Here is a 15709-nt window from a genome sequence, read left to right on the forward strand (position 1 = left end):
GGAAGCATGATCAGCAGAGTGCAAGACGGGAGGATTCCTGCCTCATACTGAGAAAGCAGTACAATCAGCGATTTATCTTAAATGCCTTTACACAAATGCAAGAAGCCTGGGAAACAAGCAGGGAGAACTGGAAGTCCTGGCACAGTCAAGGAATTATGATGTGATTGGAATAACAGAGACTTGGTGGGATAACTCACATGACCTGGAGTACTGTCATGGATGGATATAAACTGTTCAGGAAGGACATGCAGCTACCTGAAAGGGGGTTCCAAAGAGGATGGATCTAGACTGTTCGCAGCGGTACCAGATGACAGAACAAGGAGTAATGGTCTCAAGTTGCAGTGGGGAAGGTTTAAGTTGGATATTAGGAAAAACTTTTTCACTGGGAGGCTGGTGAAACACTGGAATGGGTTACCTCGGGAGGTGGTGGAATCTCCTTTCTTAGAGGTTTTTTAAGGTCAGGCTTGACAAAGCCTTGGCTGGGATGATTTAGTTGGGGATTGGTTCTGGTTTGAGCAGGGGATTGGACTAGATGACCTCCTGATGTCCCTTCCAACCCTGATATTCTATGATTCTATGAATTGCAGATATTTTATAAATAAAACAAAAAAAATTTCTGGCAGTCTGAAATCAATACTGTCGAGCTTAAAAATACAGATGTCCCACTCAGCTGTTGTTGAATTTGGGCCTGTATATTTATGGATAATCTGGCCACTTACTCAATTGAAACATTTCCTAAGGTAATCATAATGCAGTTGGTCAGTGATTGAATTGCTTAGTCACTTAGGGGTGTAGGCATTAAGGGTGAGAGCCATATCTCTGTTGCAGCCCCTTTATGCCAGGGAAAAGGGCCTGAGCAGTGTGTAAAGGAGCCCTATAAAAGCCCTTTATCTGACCAGGAAGAATTACCCTGATTTAGGCACTGAGAAAGGCCTCTGTATGTTGTCTTCTGAGGACCTCCTTGCAGGTCATGGCAAAAGGGTATGCTAGAGGATAGGGATGTAAAATGGTAAACGGTTTACAGGTTAACCGGTAAGAATTAGTCTTGCCAGTTAACTGCCCTAACTGTTAACTCCAGCTGCGCCAGCTGGCGGCCAGCTGGTCAGAAGGATCTCAGCCCCGGGCTGGCTGGAGCAGCCCCAGTGGTTAAATGCTTAAATGATAAATTTTAATAATTTAAACGGTTAACTTTTTAAAACAATATTTACATCCCTACTGGAGGAGAGGCTGAAGGTGGAAGAAGCTTGTCAGTATTATGGCTACAGCATGCAGTTGTGCAAAGATGTCAGGCAGCACTACAGCCCATGTTCCTGCCCTGGCAAGTCGCTGTAACCTAGACATGCTCTCAGGGCTTTATAAGAAGTTACACTGGGGGCCTTTCCAGTACACTTAGATTGCTACCGCATCCCTGTGCTATGAGTTCTCACCTGTTGTGTGGCTCACATTGATTCCTTGGAACCATAGGTTATTCCAGAGGGAATTCTGCACGACTGCACAATGCAGAATTTGCGCAGAATTTGCACAGAATTAATGTTCTGTGCAGAATTTTATTTTTTTCCTGAAGAATTGGTGCTGAGGAGCTGCTGGTTGCCAGTAGGGGCCACTGGACCGGGCAGAGCCTGGCTTCCTAGTGCACAAATAAAGGACCCTGGTGGGGGGGAGAGAGGGGTAGCTGGAGGGTTCCTGGCAGGTATTGTTCCCTGCATGCCCTGAAGGAAGGAGCTGATGTGTGGGCTGTGGCCCCACAGTGAGCGGAGCGCCCGGCCCAGCGGGAATGGAGTCCCTGCCCAGCATCAGCCCTGCACAGTCCAACACTGAAATCACCACAGGAAACTCCATACAAGCATGGTTTGACCAGCATCAGGATATTTCTGCGTCTGGATCTCTGGGGGGAGGGGATGCAGGTATCTGGCCTTATGGCTGGGCTCTGCAGGGGTGTGCGGGGGTCTGGGCTGGGGGGGGGCTTGCAGCTGGGTTTGGGGGGAGGTATGGGTGTCTGGGCTGAGGGGCTCTGTGCAGCCGCCTCCAGCACCCCCTTCAACACTCCCAATACCTCCTGAATACCCTATGCCAATACACACAGACCCCTTCAGGACCACCCAACTGTACCCACCTCCAGCTCCCGCTCCCCCCCCCCCCCCCGGCAGTGTCCTGTATTTGGGAACCTCTTGGTAACCTTGTGGGGGCAGGGTGAAAAAATGAGAATCAACTAAAAGACCAGAGAGGCAGAATTTTCCCCCAAGATGCGCCCAGCTGGCATGTGTGACACATGCAGACGGAGGCACCCAACAAAAGCATAACAGAGAAACAGAAATTGCGTTGTCATGTGGGGTTCCTTTAACTTTCTGCTCCTGGGGGAATCTTTTTTGTTCCAGAAATACTTGCTGCAAGATATTTGGAAATAGATTACCAAAATAATTAAAACTGGCATGATTCTATTGCATTATTATCACAAATTATATATGGAGATTTTTGCAGAATTTTAAAACATTGTATGCATTTTAAAATTTTTTGACGCAGAATTCTCCCAGGAGTAACAGGTTCAAATCCAAGCAAGCGAACTCAAACTTTCATTTTTCCAGAGTTCAGTATTTACTCTGTTTTTCTTTTGGAAGGAATCTTACAAATAAGTGATGTCTGTCTATGTGGCAATCCAAAGATCCCATGGTATTTTTGATAAGAATAGGATTTTTGCTCCAGTGTTCTTGGTCAAAATTTCCCACTGTGTTGGACATCAGTTGTCAGCTGGCTGCTGCTGTCTTTTCCCAGAAATTGTTTGTAAACATAGTGTCATTACATAAATGAGGTGAATAGTTATTAGTATCCAGATAATAGTGATACTTACTTTTTTTGAACAATTTAGAAAACCTCTGCCAGTATTTGTACTTCTTGCTTTTAAAAAAAAATTGCCTCTTTATAAAAAGAAATTTTAAAATTTGTATGTAGTATATATCAGGGACAGTTCTACTCCAGACTAACTGGTGGGGAGTGGGGGAAGATACTGGAAAAAGTAAATACTGTGTGGGGGACTACATTGATGCAGATATATATGTAATGCTCTAATTACATATATTCTATTTTCTTTATGATCTGTTTATTGCCAGACATAAGAAGTGTACATCAATTAAGATGCCTTCAAGTTTTGCAAGCTCAGAGACTGATATTTTAATATGCTTTCACACCTGAATGTTTCAAATATCAGTGTTCAGTACTCAAGAATAAACAGCTAAAGCAGTACAATCCCAATCACGCTGCTCTCAACAGCCTCTAAGTATTGTATTTAACTAGGCTTGGCAGAATTAAATTTTTATTTTTTATAATTTTGATGGATAATATTGATGTTTATTTTTAAGCATTTTTTTCTGTGTGTATCTAATTAAATGTTCACAGTTGTGAAAAATTATGGGGTGTGTCAAGCAATGAGGGGGTAAGACAATTATTTAATGACAGTTGATTTTGCAGTTAAAAGAATTAAACCTTTATAACTGTTAAAACACAAATTGTCAAGATCACATGTCAAAATATGCAAAGTAAATATCCTTAAATCAAATTCTAAGTTTTCAAGCATCATTTTTCTTTTACTTTGTCGATCTGTAAAATTCAATTATTATGGATGGAAATTTTTATTGGTTTGTGTGTGTTTGGTGAAACTGATGTTTACCAACATATACTGATAAAAATGAATCCTTCCAAGCCTATACATCACATAAACAAGGCATTATAACCATGATATTATCTAAAGCTATGTCTACATGAGCACTTTGTTGGTAAAACTGTTGTCAGTCAAGAGTGTGGAAAAAAAACAAAAAACCCCACCTCCCTGACCAACATAAGTTTTACAGACAAAAACATTGGTGCGGACAGCGCTATGTTGGCAGGAGATGCTCTACCGCCGACATAGCTACGGCTGCTCGTTGGGGGTGGTCTAATTATGCCAACGAGAGAGCTCTCTACCATTGGCATAGAGGTGTGCTGCTGCAAGGTCTGTAGTATAGACATAGCAGAGTCTTTATGGAAGATATCTGAAACTTTCCCAAAGCAGATAAACAAGACAGAGCTGTCCTGATTCCTTTTGTCGCAGGCTACTGACTTTTGATTGTACTGTGAAGCCTTGTCTTAGGAATCAAAGACTACTCTTATGGGTGTGATTATTTTAGTCAACTTGCATTCTTAAACTGTTGTCATGCAACAGACAGATTTGAAAGCGCATTAGAACATAAAGCATCAGTGACCTTCCCTCCTCCCCCCCCCCCCCAAAAACAAACAAAAAACAACCCTTGAGGGCCTATTCAACTAACAAAGGTGACTTTATTTTAAAAAGTAAAGCCATGGGTCATTTATACTGCTGCGTGTTTGTTTTGAATTCATCCTCTGGTGTTTATCAAAAAGAAAACTGACTCATTTTTGTATGTTTGTTCTCTCTGTTCTGTAGGCTGCCTTCCAGGAGAATGTTGGAAGACAGGTATAGTAACTTTTCTGATTCTTCATTAGACTTCTTGTAGATACATTGTAACATGTAACTCCTAAAACCAAATGAGTAAAAGAACAACCAAATTTGGGGAACACTGTTTTGAAACAATCATGTAACATATTTTCATCATTTGAACCACAGGTTCTTGTGTACTTTTTTCCCCTTTAAACTTAATTGAGAGTTTTTAGGACATTAGTTCCAGAAGCCTTTTAGCAAGTTGCTTCTAAAAAGCAAAACCTTGATGTAAAGTCGCACAATATGCCTTAACTTGCATTAAGGTAAGTTAAGTGAACTACACAAGGCCTCACAGCAATTTGATCGCATAGCTAGCACTAGAACTCAGGAGTCCTCACTTCTGGTCCTGTGCTTTGTCCAGTAGGTCATGCAGTTTCTCAAACCATAATCTGAATTTTCCAAGAAATTTGTTAGTTTTGAAGTATGAGTTGTTCAAGTAGAAAAGTCCACTTTATTTCCATGTCACTTGGCAGGCAGATATTTCATGGCATAAAAGACTTAGAACAGTGGTTTTCAGCCTTTTCTCATTTGCGGACCACTAAAAAAGTTTGAATGGACAGACCCCGTTCGAAATCTTCGACCTAGTCTGTGGACCCCCCATGGCTAAGTTCCCTCTAAACTGCGTGGCTGGGTGGCCGCCTAGCAGGCTATCGAGTGCCGTGCACTTCAGGTGTCCCTCCCCCAACTGCCATGCTGCTTCTGCCCTCTGCCTTGGAGCTGCTCCTGGGAGCCTCCTGCTTGCTGTGCAGAGTGGGGATGTGGAAGGGGGCACTGAAGTTAGGGTGTCCTCCTTCCCCCCCGTCCCTGTACCCCATCTCCACAGAGTGGGGTGGGGGACACAACAGGGCTCAGGACAGAGGGAGCTTGCTGGCAGTTGCTGCTGTGTCTGAACATGCTGATCTACTTAATAGGGCAGCGTGCTTAAAGTGGGGGCAGCATGCTTAAAGGGGCTATGCGTGTGTCTGTGTTTTTCACACACTCTCACTCTCTGTCTTTCACAGTCACCTCCCAACATATACTTGTATTATTATTGTTGTTACTTCTTGATACTTCTTGCGAAGTGTGGTTTTTTTAGTTGTTTGACTGGTCTATGCATTTCATTATGCTTAAATTGAATTCTTTGAGTAGTGAGTTCTAAAACGCCCAACTTGTCCTGGCTGGAGTAATTATCCCTATAGTAACTTCTTAAAAGTATATATTATATCTAGGTTTTTGGTTTCTACTGGTGGTGCACATCCACACATTATCTCGATATGGTGCACATAACAAAATTCATTCCACACATGGATGGAAAAAATTAGAGGGAACACTGCTCCAGGAGTCCATGGACCCCAGGTTGAAAACCACTAACTAAAAATCTCTTCATCTGTGTGCTGAATACACTAACTGCTAAGGTTTCTGCCTGAAGTCTAGAAGAAAGAGAAAAAATTAGCCATGCAATTATTTCCCATTTATAATACTAAAATAGTGTAAATACATTAACAAAATCTTTGAGATTGCAAATCATGTGTCTCACATATAAAAAAAAACAAACAAGCACATTTAAGGTGATCTGAGAAGCTTCTTATCTGCAGGAATCTGTGTTCAGGCCCTCATGATGTTTTTCTCTCCTCTAAGAGCTGAGATCACTGACATATACAGCAGAGCAGGGAGCTGTGTTTCATACACTAATATAGGTGTTAGTGATGTCATGTAGGTAAAGAAGCGCAGAAGCTTAAAAACCTGATTTTAAATTATTTTGTAGTGCCAATATACTCCTGGCACTATGCATTCTCACCATAGCACATTTCCAGTATCTTGTTAAAAGGTTATTTGTGGTGTTCATTGGTATGGTATTTCCTCATTGCATGGTGTTATCTTGATTCTCATTTTTACTAAGATTCTTTTATGCCACTTTGGCAGTGTGAAAAGGCCTTATAGTGTGTGTAAATGTGATACTGTACTGGGTATGTGTTAGCTGCTGTATTAAGGTCAAAGCAACATGGAGCTAATGATGGTCTCATCTTGCCTTCATTGGGTTTAATCAGAAGCAGGGATGAGGGGCAGGGGGCAATGGGCCCAGGACTTTTAAAAGTGGGAGGGGGCAAACAGTAATGTGATAAAGTTTACAGGCGGTACAGAATTATTCAAAATAGTTAAGTCCAAAGCTGACTGCAAAGGGTTGCAAAAGGATCTTAAAATTCTGGGTGACTGGGCAATGAAATGGTAGATTGAATTCAGTGTTGATAAATACTAAGTAATGCACTTTGGAAAACATAATCCCAACTCTACATAAAAAATGATAGATTCTAAAATTACTGCTACCACTCAAGAAAGAGATCTTGGAGTCATTTTAGATAGTTCCCTGAAAAGGCTGGTCATTGTGCAGCGGTAATAAAAAAAAAAAAAAAAAAGAAAAAAGAAAAAAAAAAAGGTGATGTTAGGAACCATTAGGAAAGGAATAGATGATAAGACAGAAAATGCCATAATGCCACTGCATAAAACCATATTACACCTATTCTACTGTATGCAGTTCTGGTCACCCCTTTTCAAAAAAGTTATATTAGAATTGAAAAAAGTAGAGAGAGGAGCAACAAAATAATTAGGGGTATGGAGCAGCTTCCATATGAGGAAAGATTTAAAAAGACTGGGACTATTCAGCTTAGGAAAGAGATAATTAAAGGGGGATATGATAGAAGTCTGTAAAATCATGAATGGTGTGGAGAAAGTGAATAAGGAAGTCTTATTTCTCCTTCACATAACACAAGAACCAGGAGTCACCCAATTAAATTAATAGGCAGCAGCAGGTTTAAAACAAACATAAGGAAGTACTTCTTCACACAACTCATAGTCAACCTGTGGAACTCGTTGCCAAGGGATGTTGTGATATAAATATGTGTGTGTATAACTAGGTTCAATAAAGAAATAGATAATTTCATAAGTGATCTCTCTCCTGCCATCCATCTCCACCCTCTGACAAACAGCGGCTAGGGACACCTAGCCTTACCCATCCTGGCTAATAGCCACTAATGGACTTAACCTCCATGCATTTATCTAGTTCTCTTTTAAACCCTATTATAGTCCTGGCCTTCACAACCTCCTCAGGCAAGGAGTTCCACAGGTTGACTGTGTGCTGTGTGAAGAAGAACTTCACATGGATATGTTCATCAGTGACTATTAGCCAAGATGGTCAGGGCTGCAAACCCATCTGACATGGGCTACTGTTGGAGGACAGGATACTGGGCTAGATCAATTGCTGATCTAACCTAGTATGGCCATTCTTATGTTCTTATTCAAAAGGCCCCTATTCTAAGGTCAGTTTTCAGTGTTAGGCTTTCTGTACTCGAGCTGCCCCAAATTCTCTGTCACACGAGCTGGGTGTTCACTCCCCTAGTGATGGGAGGTGGGCAATAAGGAATGTGTCCAGAACTGATGTGTGTTTCAAGATGAAGTTAGGATAATAGTGGAGGAAAGCTTCAAGGGAGGGCTTCTTCTGTGATGGTGGCCCAACTAGGGCTGAGGTAAAGAGGACATCATGATTTCCTTGATTCTCCAGAGCGTCTAGTCATTGCAGAGCAGTTCACACTGCCTCCATGTCATGTGGTACTGGATAAAGCAATAAAACACCTCCCCATGATTTCAGCTTATATCAGGTGGGATGCAGCCCAATGATGCTGTAGTTTTTAAGCCAGCCCTGCTGAAAAGTACTGGATATACATTAATAGGTCAGATTTGTTTAAATGACTTCTCAAAAGTGTCGAGGCAATTCCAATGAACTTTGGATGACTATGCGGCTTTAAAAAAAAAAAAAAAAGTGTATGAACTGTCAACACCTGAAGCTAAGAAAATACTTGTCTTGGTGAGATGATAGTTTTGATTATGCATACTTATTTCATAATGGAAGTGATTTGTATAAATGGCTAAAATTATTTTTGTCTTATCCATAATATCAAGATTTCAGGATATTCTCTATCAGATCTAGATGTTTTCAATACATTATAACAGACTTAGGCTGAACAGATAGAACCAGACATCCAAGCAATTTGTTGTAGAATGGCCTGTGGGTTAAGTATTCATTTATGCTCCTTTTTGAAAATATTGACTTTATTTCACCCTTTTACTAGGGAGGTCAAGACAACTACACACAAGCTTACGCTATCTGACACTTTCATGTCCCCAGTACTAAATTTACTAAACCAGTTTCAGTTTTTACTGTGAGAGTTTATGCATCTTACATGTATGCCACATCCAGAAAATAAGTTCCTGTTGCATCTTAGCATTGTTTCTTTGGTTTTTAAAGATGTGAGCTAATTGAATGAATATTTGGCTACACCTTTTCATTCAATGAAAGATTTGTAGGGTTGTTTATAGATCAGTCAAAAAGGTTCAATCCCAAATTAATCTATTGCCAAAAAATTTCATTGCCAGGCATATGTTGATACATATGGTCTACATTTGAACTCATTACAGATTTAGCTAATGCACAGATAGACAACAGATACTGGATACGTTCTGGCATTTTCTGGAGGGATCTACGATGAAATTGTAAATTAGCAGGGCACAGAACCTGACAGTGGAATGGAACAATATCCATGACTCACCTTGTTCCTGTGGGAGGAGTAGTGAACCATTTCTTGCTGCCTAGGAGAATGGCTACTTCAAACCATCAGATACACCCATTATATCTCTTTATAATATGATGCAACAGACATCCTTTTTCTGCGTAGGTGGGAAGTAAAGTACTTTTTCTCCATCCAAAGCACTTAATACTTTTAGTAATTAGATGAGGAGAAGAAAAGTGCAGTTTTGTTGCTTTCTTGTTCCTGACTTCTTCAGCTCTGTAATGCCTCCTATCCTGGAGGTAAGAGAAGTGTATGTGTGTGTGCTACAGCAAATATGTTGCTGTTCACTGTTAGGGTGGATTTGAAGATTCCATGTAGGTGAAAGGTTTTTTCTTTAAAAAGTCCCAGAATATATCTAAGAATAAATCAAAGTAGAGGCACTTTTTTTAACAAAATTAATTTTAATATTGAAGTGCACTTTTAAAAAATCCTTTGACACAATGGACACTTTCTAGATTATTTTGCATTCCTGTAGCCCCAATGGAGAAGGGATGTAAAGCAAAGAAATTGTCCAGATTTCCCAGAACCTCTACTCCTGCACAGCACTCATTGTTTACATATCATGTGACCTATCCCTTTTGTAACTGGGTGTAGTATGTTTGGTTATTGGCTAGTTTACGTTTGCCCTTAATTATAGGGTGAGTAGGCCATGCTGTCTCCTCCATCAGGAAATATAACTTTGTATCATACCATTATACTAAATGAAATCCCGGTCAGCCAATCAAAATTCTGAAAATCTGAGCTATGTATGAGCTATTAGACATGACTGGCAGTGAATTTACAGCTGATGACTGCATGCATAATCATATGTTACGAGTGTCTTCTGAAAAAAGCAATAATACATTTGCATAGCACAATCAGAAGTGTGATTGCTACTATGGAATTAAATTTGTTGAAAAATTGGGTTTTATGAAAACTTTCTTTAGTTAATGGATAAACACATCATGAAATATATATATAATTGGAGACTAGTAAATAACTTACTTTTTTTTTTTATATGTGGTGATTTTCTTTCTACCTGTCCTCTCCTACACAGTCTCTACTGGGTGTTGTTCCTTTCATATGACCTGAAAACCTGATTCTGCTTATATGTCTGTATATACAAGATTTATACAACATTATTTTCTGTAATGGTAACAATATTGCTAGTGTGGAACAAGTAATTGAAGGAAAAGCTCTCGTTTATAATGAAATTTGTCTTAAATGTAAATATCTACTCTCTCTAATAATGCTCACTGCCTCTGTGACCACTTCATTACAATGGAAAGTATAGTTAATTAGCTTTGTGGATTTAGGCATGACTCTGATAAGCAGTTCCCTCAATTCCAACTGATGACACAGGAATTGAGGGTGTTTAGTTTGTTGTCAAGGCAATCAGTGCCTCTTAGCATTGAGCTCATTGTTCCTAATTTCTAATACCACCTTTGATTTTTTAAAAAATAAATCCTTTTACAGAGATGAAGGTGTTTAAGAAACTTCCTGTGTTATTGGATATTCCAATCCTACTGTTTTTCTAAAAATAATTTCAGCACAAACACATTCTGATATGAATGTATTTACAGTGCACCCTGATTGATATAGATTATATTTAGTAAAACTATGGCATTTTTGGTTTGATAGAAATCCTAAGAAGTTATGCTTCATCTGTGTGATATCACTGCTCTGTGTCACTGTATGATATTTTCTCCACTGTGTTATCTTAGCCATGAGACCTAGATCACATCTCAAGTTAATTAATTTGCTGTAATAGAATCATTTTGGGTGGTATCTTAAGAATGATGTGTTGTCTTGTAAAAAGTTTATCACATTCTTGACACATGAAGTTTATACAATATGAAGATAGAGGGACTTTATTTCTTATAGCAGTGTTAATAGGTAGGTCCACAATAAGTAATGCTGTTAGCTTTTCCACTATAATTTACTATTAAGACGTTTACTGTATCCTGAAAACAGAAACGGTCTCTGATGGACAGAAATAATCTGTAATAATCTGTAATCTGTAAGCTAGAAGAGGCTACCATGAGAGCAAATCATAATGAATGCAGGTGGCAAAGGGAGTGATTTTTGTGGCAAGGAAACTCCTCCAAGGCCAAATGGAAGTGGTGTCTGAAATACTTGGTTGGTCAGTGATGGATAAATTGGATGCCATTACAGGCCAAGATTAAGATGATAAACCTATTTCAGGGAAAGTAGATAAATATGATATATACAGTGTTGTTTAGGGGAGAAATTTTAAATTATAAAGTGGTGGGCATCTTGGTACAGTGTCTATATCATTCTGAGTGTAGCTAGAGGTATAGGTCTAGATAGATACACATGGTGTGAAAAAGATGAGTAACAAAACAAAGAAAACAAACATTATGAATCCAAATACTTGTGTCGCCCCTTCACCTTCAAAGTGAATCTACAAACAATTAGGGCTCTATTCTGACTTCGGATACACACATGGCTTCCATTGAAATTGGCCACGTATCCTTAGTTGTATTATGGCACTTTTAAGGAACATGGCAATGAACTAGAAAAATCCAAACTTGAGGACCCACACCAAAATATATTTTAAAAACATTTTAAATTAATCATTTCAAATGATACTTTAACATTACTAAACTTACTGCCTGCTATTGTTTACTCTGTCTCTTGGCCATCCTCTTTTAAGTGGAGTCAACTGTTCAGCACATCAGATATCTCTCTTGTATAGATATACTTTCCACAAAATCAGGAGTTAGTGTGTATAGGTGGTGCCTGTTAGTATAGGTGATATTTTCAACTGTTGTTGACCATTAATACAAAATTTGATCAGTCGTCATTTTTTTTCTTCTCTTAATATTGATAGGGGACTTTTCCACATGGCATTGACATTTTGACTGCAGCTGATTATTTTGCTGTTGGTAACAGAGTTAATTGTTTCCTTAATATAAGGTAAGTTCCCATGCATTAGTTTCCCTACACTTAACAGAGCTTTATTACCTTATATTATGTTATATTACCTTATCATATTATCTTTTTTAATAAACAGGAAACTTATTTTTCTTATTCCTATCTGTGAACACAGATTATGTTCAGAACATGGCAAAAGTTTGAGTGAGTTGGCCCAAGGTTCTAAACTAGGTCTGATGTTCTTCATTGTTAACTTCAGTGTTATCAGTAAAAGGGGGTAACAAGCAAAGTGGTAAAATTTGCAGGTGACCCAAAATTATTTAGGTTAGTCAAGAATGGAGAAGACTGTGAGGGACTTAGAGGGAACCTAACACAACTAGGTGCACGGGCGGCATGATGGGAGAACAAATTCATTGCTGACATATGCAAGGTAATGCCCATTGAAAGGAGTAATTTGAACTATTAGTTTCATTACTGAGGTCTTGTCTACATGGAAAGTTACTGTGAGGAAGCCAGGCATGTTAATCTACAATGCACCAGCTTCTTGTGTAGTAGTGTCCTGTGTGGACACTGCTGTAGTGCAGTGAAAGTCCCGGACTGTGGCTTAGTATGCTACTACTTCAAAGCATAGTACTCTAAGTTGCATTACGAGACTTTCACTGTGCTGTAGAAGTGTCCACATAGGACGTTACTGTGCAGCAAGCTGGTACTCTAGATTCACATGCTGGCATGCTGTGCAGTAGCTTGCCATATAGACAAACCATAATTTCTATATTAACTGTAAACACTAATGACAGAGACCAGGGCATCACGGTGGACAGCTCATTGAAAATCTTAACTCAATGTGCAGCAGTAGTTGAAAAAGCAAACAGAATGTTGTAGAGTAGGCTGTTTAAAGAATTGGACGGTGAATAATATTTAAATAATTAGGAGCCCGGTGGCACCTTAAAGACTAACAAATTTATTTGGGCATCAACTTTTGTGGGTAAAAAACCCAGTTCTTCAGATGCGTGGAGAGATATTTTTTACCCACGAAAGCCTATGTCCAAATAAATTTGTTCATCTTTAAGGTGCCACCGGACTCCTCATTGTTTTTGTGGATACAGGCTAACACGGCTACCCCGCTGATATTTAAATAATTAAAATGCTGTTGTAAATCAATGGTGTGACTTTAGCTGAAATACTACGTTCAATTCTTTTAACCCGTGTAAAAAACTGCTAGCATGGAAATAGAGAGGTTTCAAAGTCAGGTGATAAAAATGACTGGTACAACAGAGACTTCCTTGTGAAGTGAGATTGAAAGACCAGGACTGTTTAGTTTAGAGAGGAGATGGATTAGAGAGGGTCTCCTATTACTGTTCTAATACAAGAGTAAGGGAACATTCAGTGAAACAGAAAACACATTTAAAACTGATACAAGGAAATATTAATTTCCCAATACAAAGTTAATTTGTGGAACTCACTGCCAGAAGGTATCAAGACCAAGAGCTTAGCAAGATTCAGGGTATGTCTACACTGCAGTGTAAGCCCAGGGTTAGTGGACTTGAGTCAGCTGATCCATGTTAGGGAGCCCTGGGGTTGTGCGTCTACATTGTATTTTAACCCTACATTAAGACTTTTCTAACCTGTACTTGAACCTAGGGCTCTGGCATCCATGCTGCAATACACAAACCTGAGTTATAGTAACCATATGCCAGATTCTCTAGCGCCTCATCCCCTTTTCCCCCAGTCCCCAAATGTGGCAACTCTAGTCCTAGGACCGTGGTGCACTGTGGGAAAACTTTGCTGCCTGTCCTGATGTTACAGGAAATTTGAAGCAACTTGCTTAGCAAAAGATTTGGTCAGTTCGCTCTCCATTTCAAACCCAGGAGGCTCTATGATAGTGTGCTTGTGGATTGGTGATCAGAAGAGAATAGGTTAATGCTGCCCGGAGCTGCTGCCTTTCGCAAAGTGAGCGTGTCTTTCATTTTCAGAAAAGTGGACGGCAGATTTTTGGGATAGAGAGGACTAAGGAACTTGTCCCATGGAATTGTGGGATTTTTCTGGCTGACTTCCGGGATTCGAGTCAAGTGGGGCTGCATCTACACTGCAAAGCAGTATGGCTTGGACCCTACATCCTGGGTCCAAGCCATACTTAACTCAAGTTTGGACCTTCCAGCCCTGCAAGGTCCTGGGACCCTGGGTCCAAGCCCTGGGTTAGTGCAGTTGCAGTGTAGATGCAAGGGGGACTGTGCTTCAGCCTGGGCTCAAGCACAGTCTTACGTTGCAGTGTAGACGATTAACTTCTTTATATTGAGCTTTTTTTTTTTTGAGTTTGCTTCAGGATGTGGTGTTCTGCTATGTGCTCTATATCTTGACTTGAACCTACTCAGCTAGCAGTGTAATGATTTAAATATTCCCTTATCTCTGTGACTACACTTCTCTTTATTGTTGCACTATGTGGAGTGCCATCTTAAAATCAGAAGCATGTTGCAGTTTTGGCCATCCTGTATTTCCCCCCTCTCTGTTTCAGTCTTCTGTTCCATCTCAGTAAGGAGAGGTGAAAAAGAATGGCTGTTGCACACATCATACAAGGAATTATGCATTTTAAAATATAACAGATATAACAATGTGGGGCGTCGTGCCCACTCAGACAGTATAGAGGTACAGACCAAATGCCAGGACAACAAATGGGGAAATGGCGCACACTGTACACATACCTGCTTTTTAATTCCCACAAAGCAGAACGACAGGTTTAATGTTTTCTAGTTATCTTATTATGATCCTATTCCCTTTGCTTGAGCTATATAGTGTTTTGTTTTGTTTTGTTTTCATTTAACTGATCCTTCTTTGTATTTGTCCATAATTCCCACCTTATCCCTTCTCTTTCCTTTCCCTACTCCACATCCTTTTTCTACACATAGGCTAGTTGGGGGATATAAGCAATCTTCAACCAAACCAAACTAGGGAAATGCAATTGGTCATATTCTCTGAAGTCTGTTTAACTGCGCCAATTTGCACCCGCAGAGCATATGGCCTATTACTTTAAAAATGTACACAGCCTTAAAAGAAGTAGTAGATTTTTCTGGCTTCGGGGTAGTGAGAAGTTTGTTTCTCTTCACTTTTTGCATTATTTTGTTGATGCCTATGCTGTTGTCTTTTCTTCCATGCTCTCTGGTTCAGCTCTCTTTTTCATTGTAACTTTCAGTGTGGTGTTAAGCATACATGATAAAAATGTTTCGTTTGCTTAAGGGCAAAAATATTCTAAATTAAAAAGTCCTGCTTTATTTTGCCTGATTACAAAGCAGATAACAAAGTATTTCCCAGCTCACTCTAGATCCTATGGCTGCTCTTTTCTTTCCTTAATTTCTGCTTCACTGATCACTTTAAGAGGAATTTCACTTAGTTACTGAAGTGTGATTCCTTGAAACCATATTCACTATTCTTAATCGAGATTTTGTTCTTGAAGTGTGTGTGTCATCCTGAAGTGTGTGTGCCATCTGAGCTGTAATTAATTGGGTCAATACTTCATTACTTCCTTAATTCTTTGTGTGAATGGCATCAAAGCACAAGGGGATAGGTATATATTTAATTGTCTATACAGAAAATATGCACCATTACATGATGGATGGAAGAATGGACCTCTCTGACAGGGCCTCTCTCCTTGATTGCTTAGGTATAATTTCTTAGGTAGTTTTAAAAAGCAGTAACATGGTGTACAGAGTCCATAGTTTTGATTTAGAATCTCAGCCCTTCAGAGGTCTGT

At 39.6% G+C, this 15709-nt stretch overlaps 1 protein-coding gene across 7 annotated transcripts in view; it reads left to right on the forward strand.

Annotated features, from left to right (window-relative positions):
* TBCD (tubulin folding cofactor D) overlaps positions 1–15709 on the forward strand; it is a 252394-nt gene that overhangs the window by 122005 nt on the left and 114680 nt on the right. For all 7 annotated transcript variants that reach the window (XM_078848698.1, XM_073311984.2, XM_073311991.2 and 4 more), the window contains exons 17-18: positions 4433–4462; positions 11921–12006. In XM_078848698.1, the coding sequence (XP_078704824.1) occupies positions 4433–4462; positions 11921–12006 (116 nt within the window). The remainder of the gene's footprint in view (positions 1–4432; positions 4463–11920; positions 12007–15709) is intronic.

This window comes from Lepidochelys kempii, chromosome 14, assembly GCF_965140285.1.
Source record: "Lepidochelys kempii isolate rLepKem1 chromosome 14, rLepKem1.hap1, whole genome shotgun sequence".
Classification (NCBI taxonomy): domain Eukaryota; kingdom Metazoa; phylum Chordata; order Testudines; family Cheloniidae; genus Lepidochelys; species Lepidochelys kempii.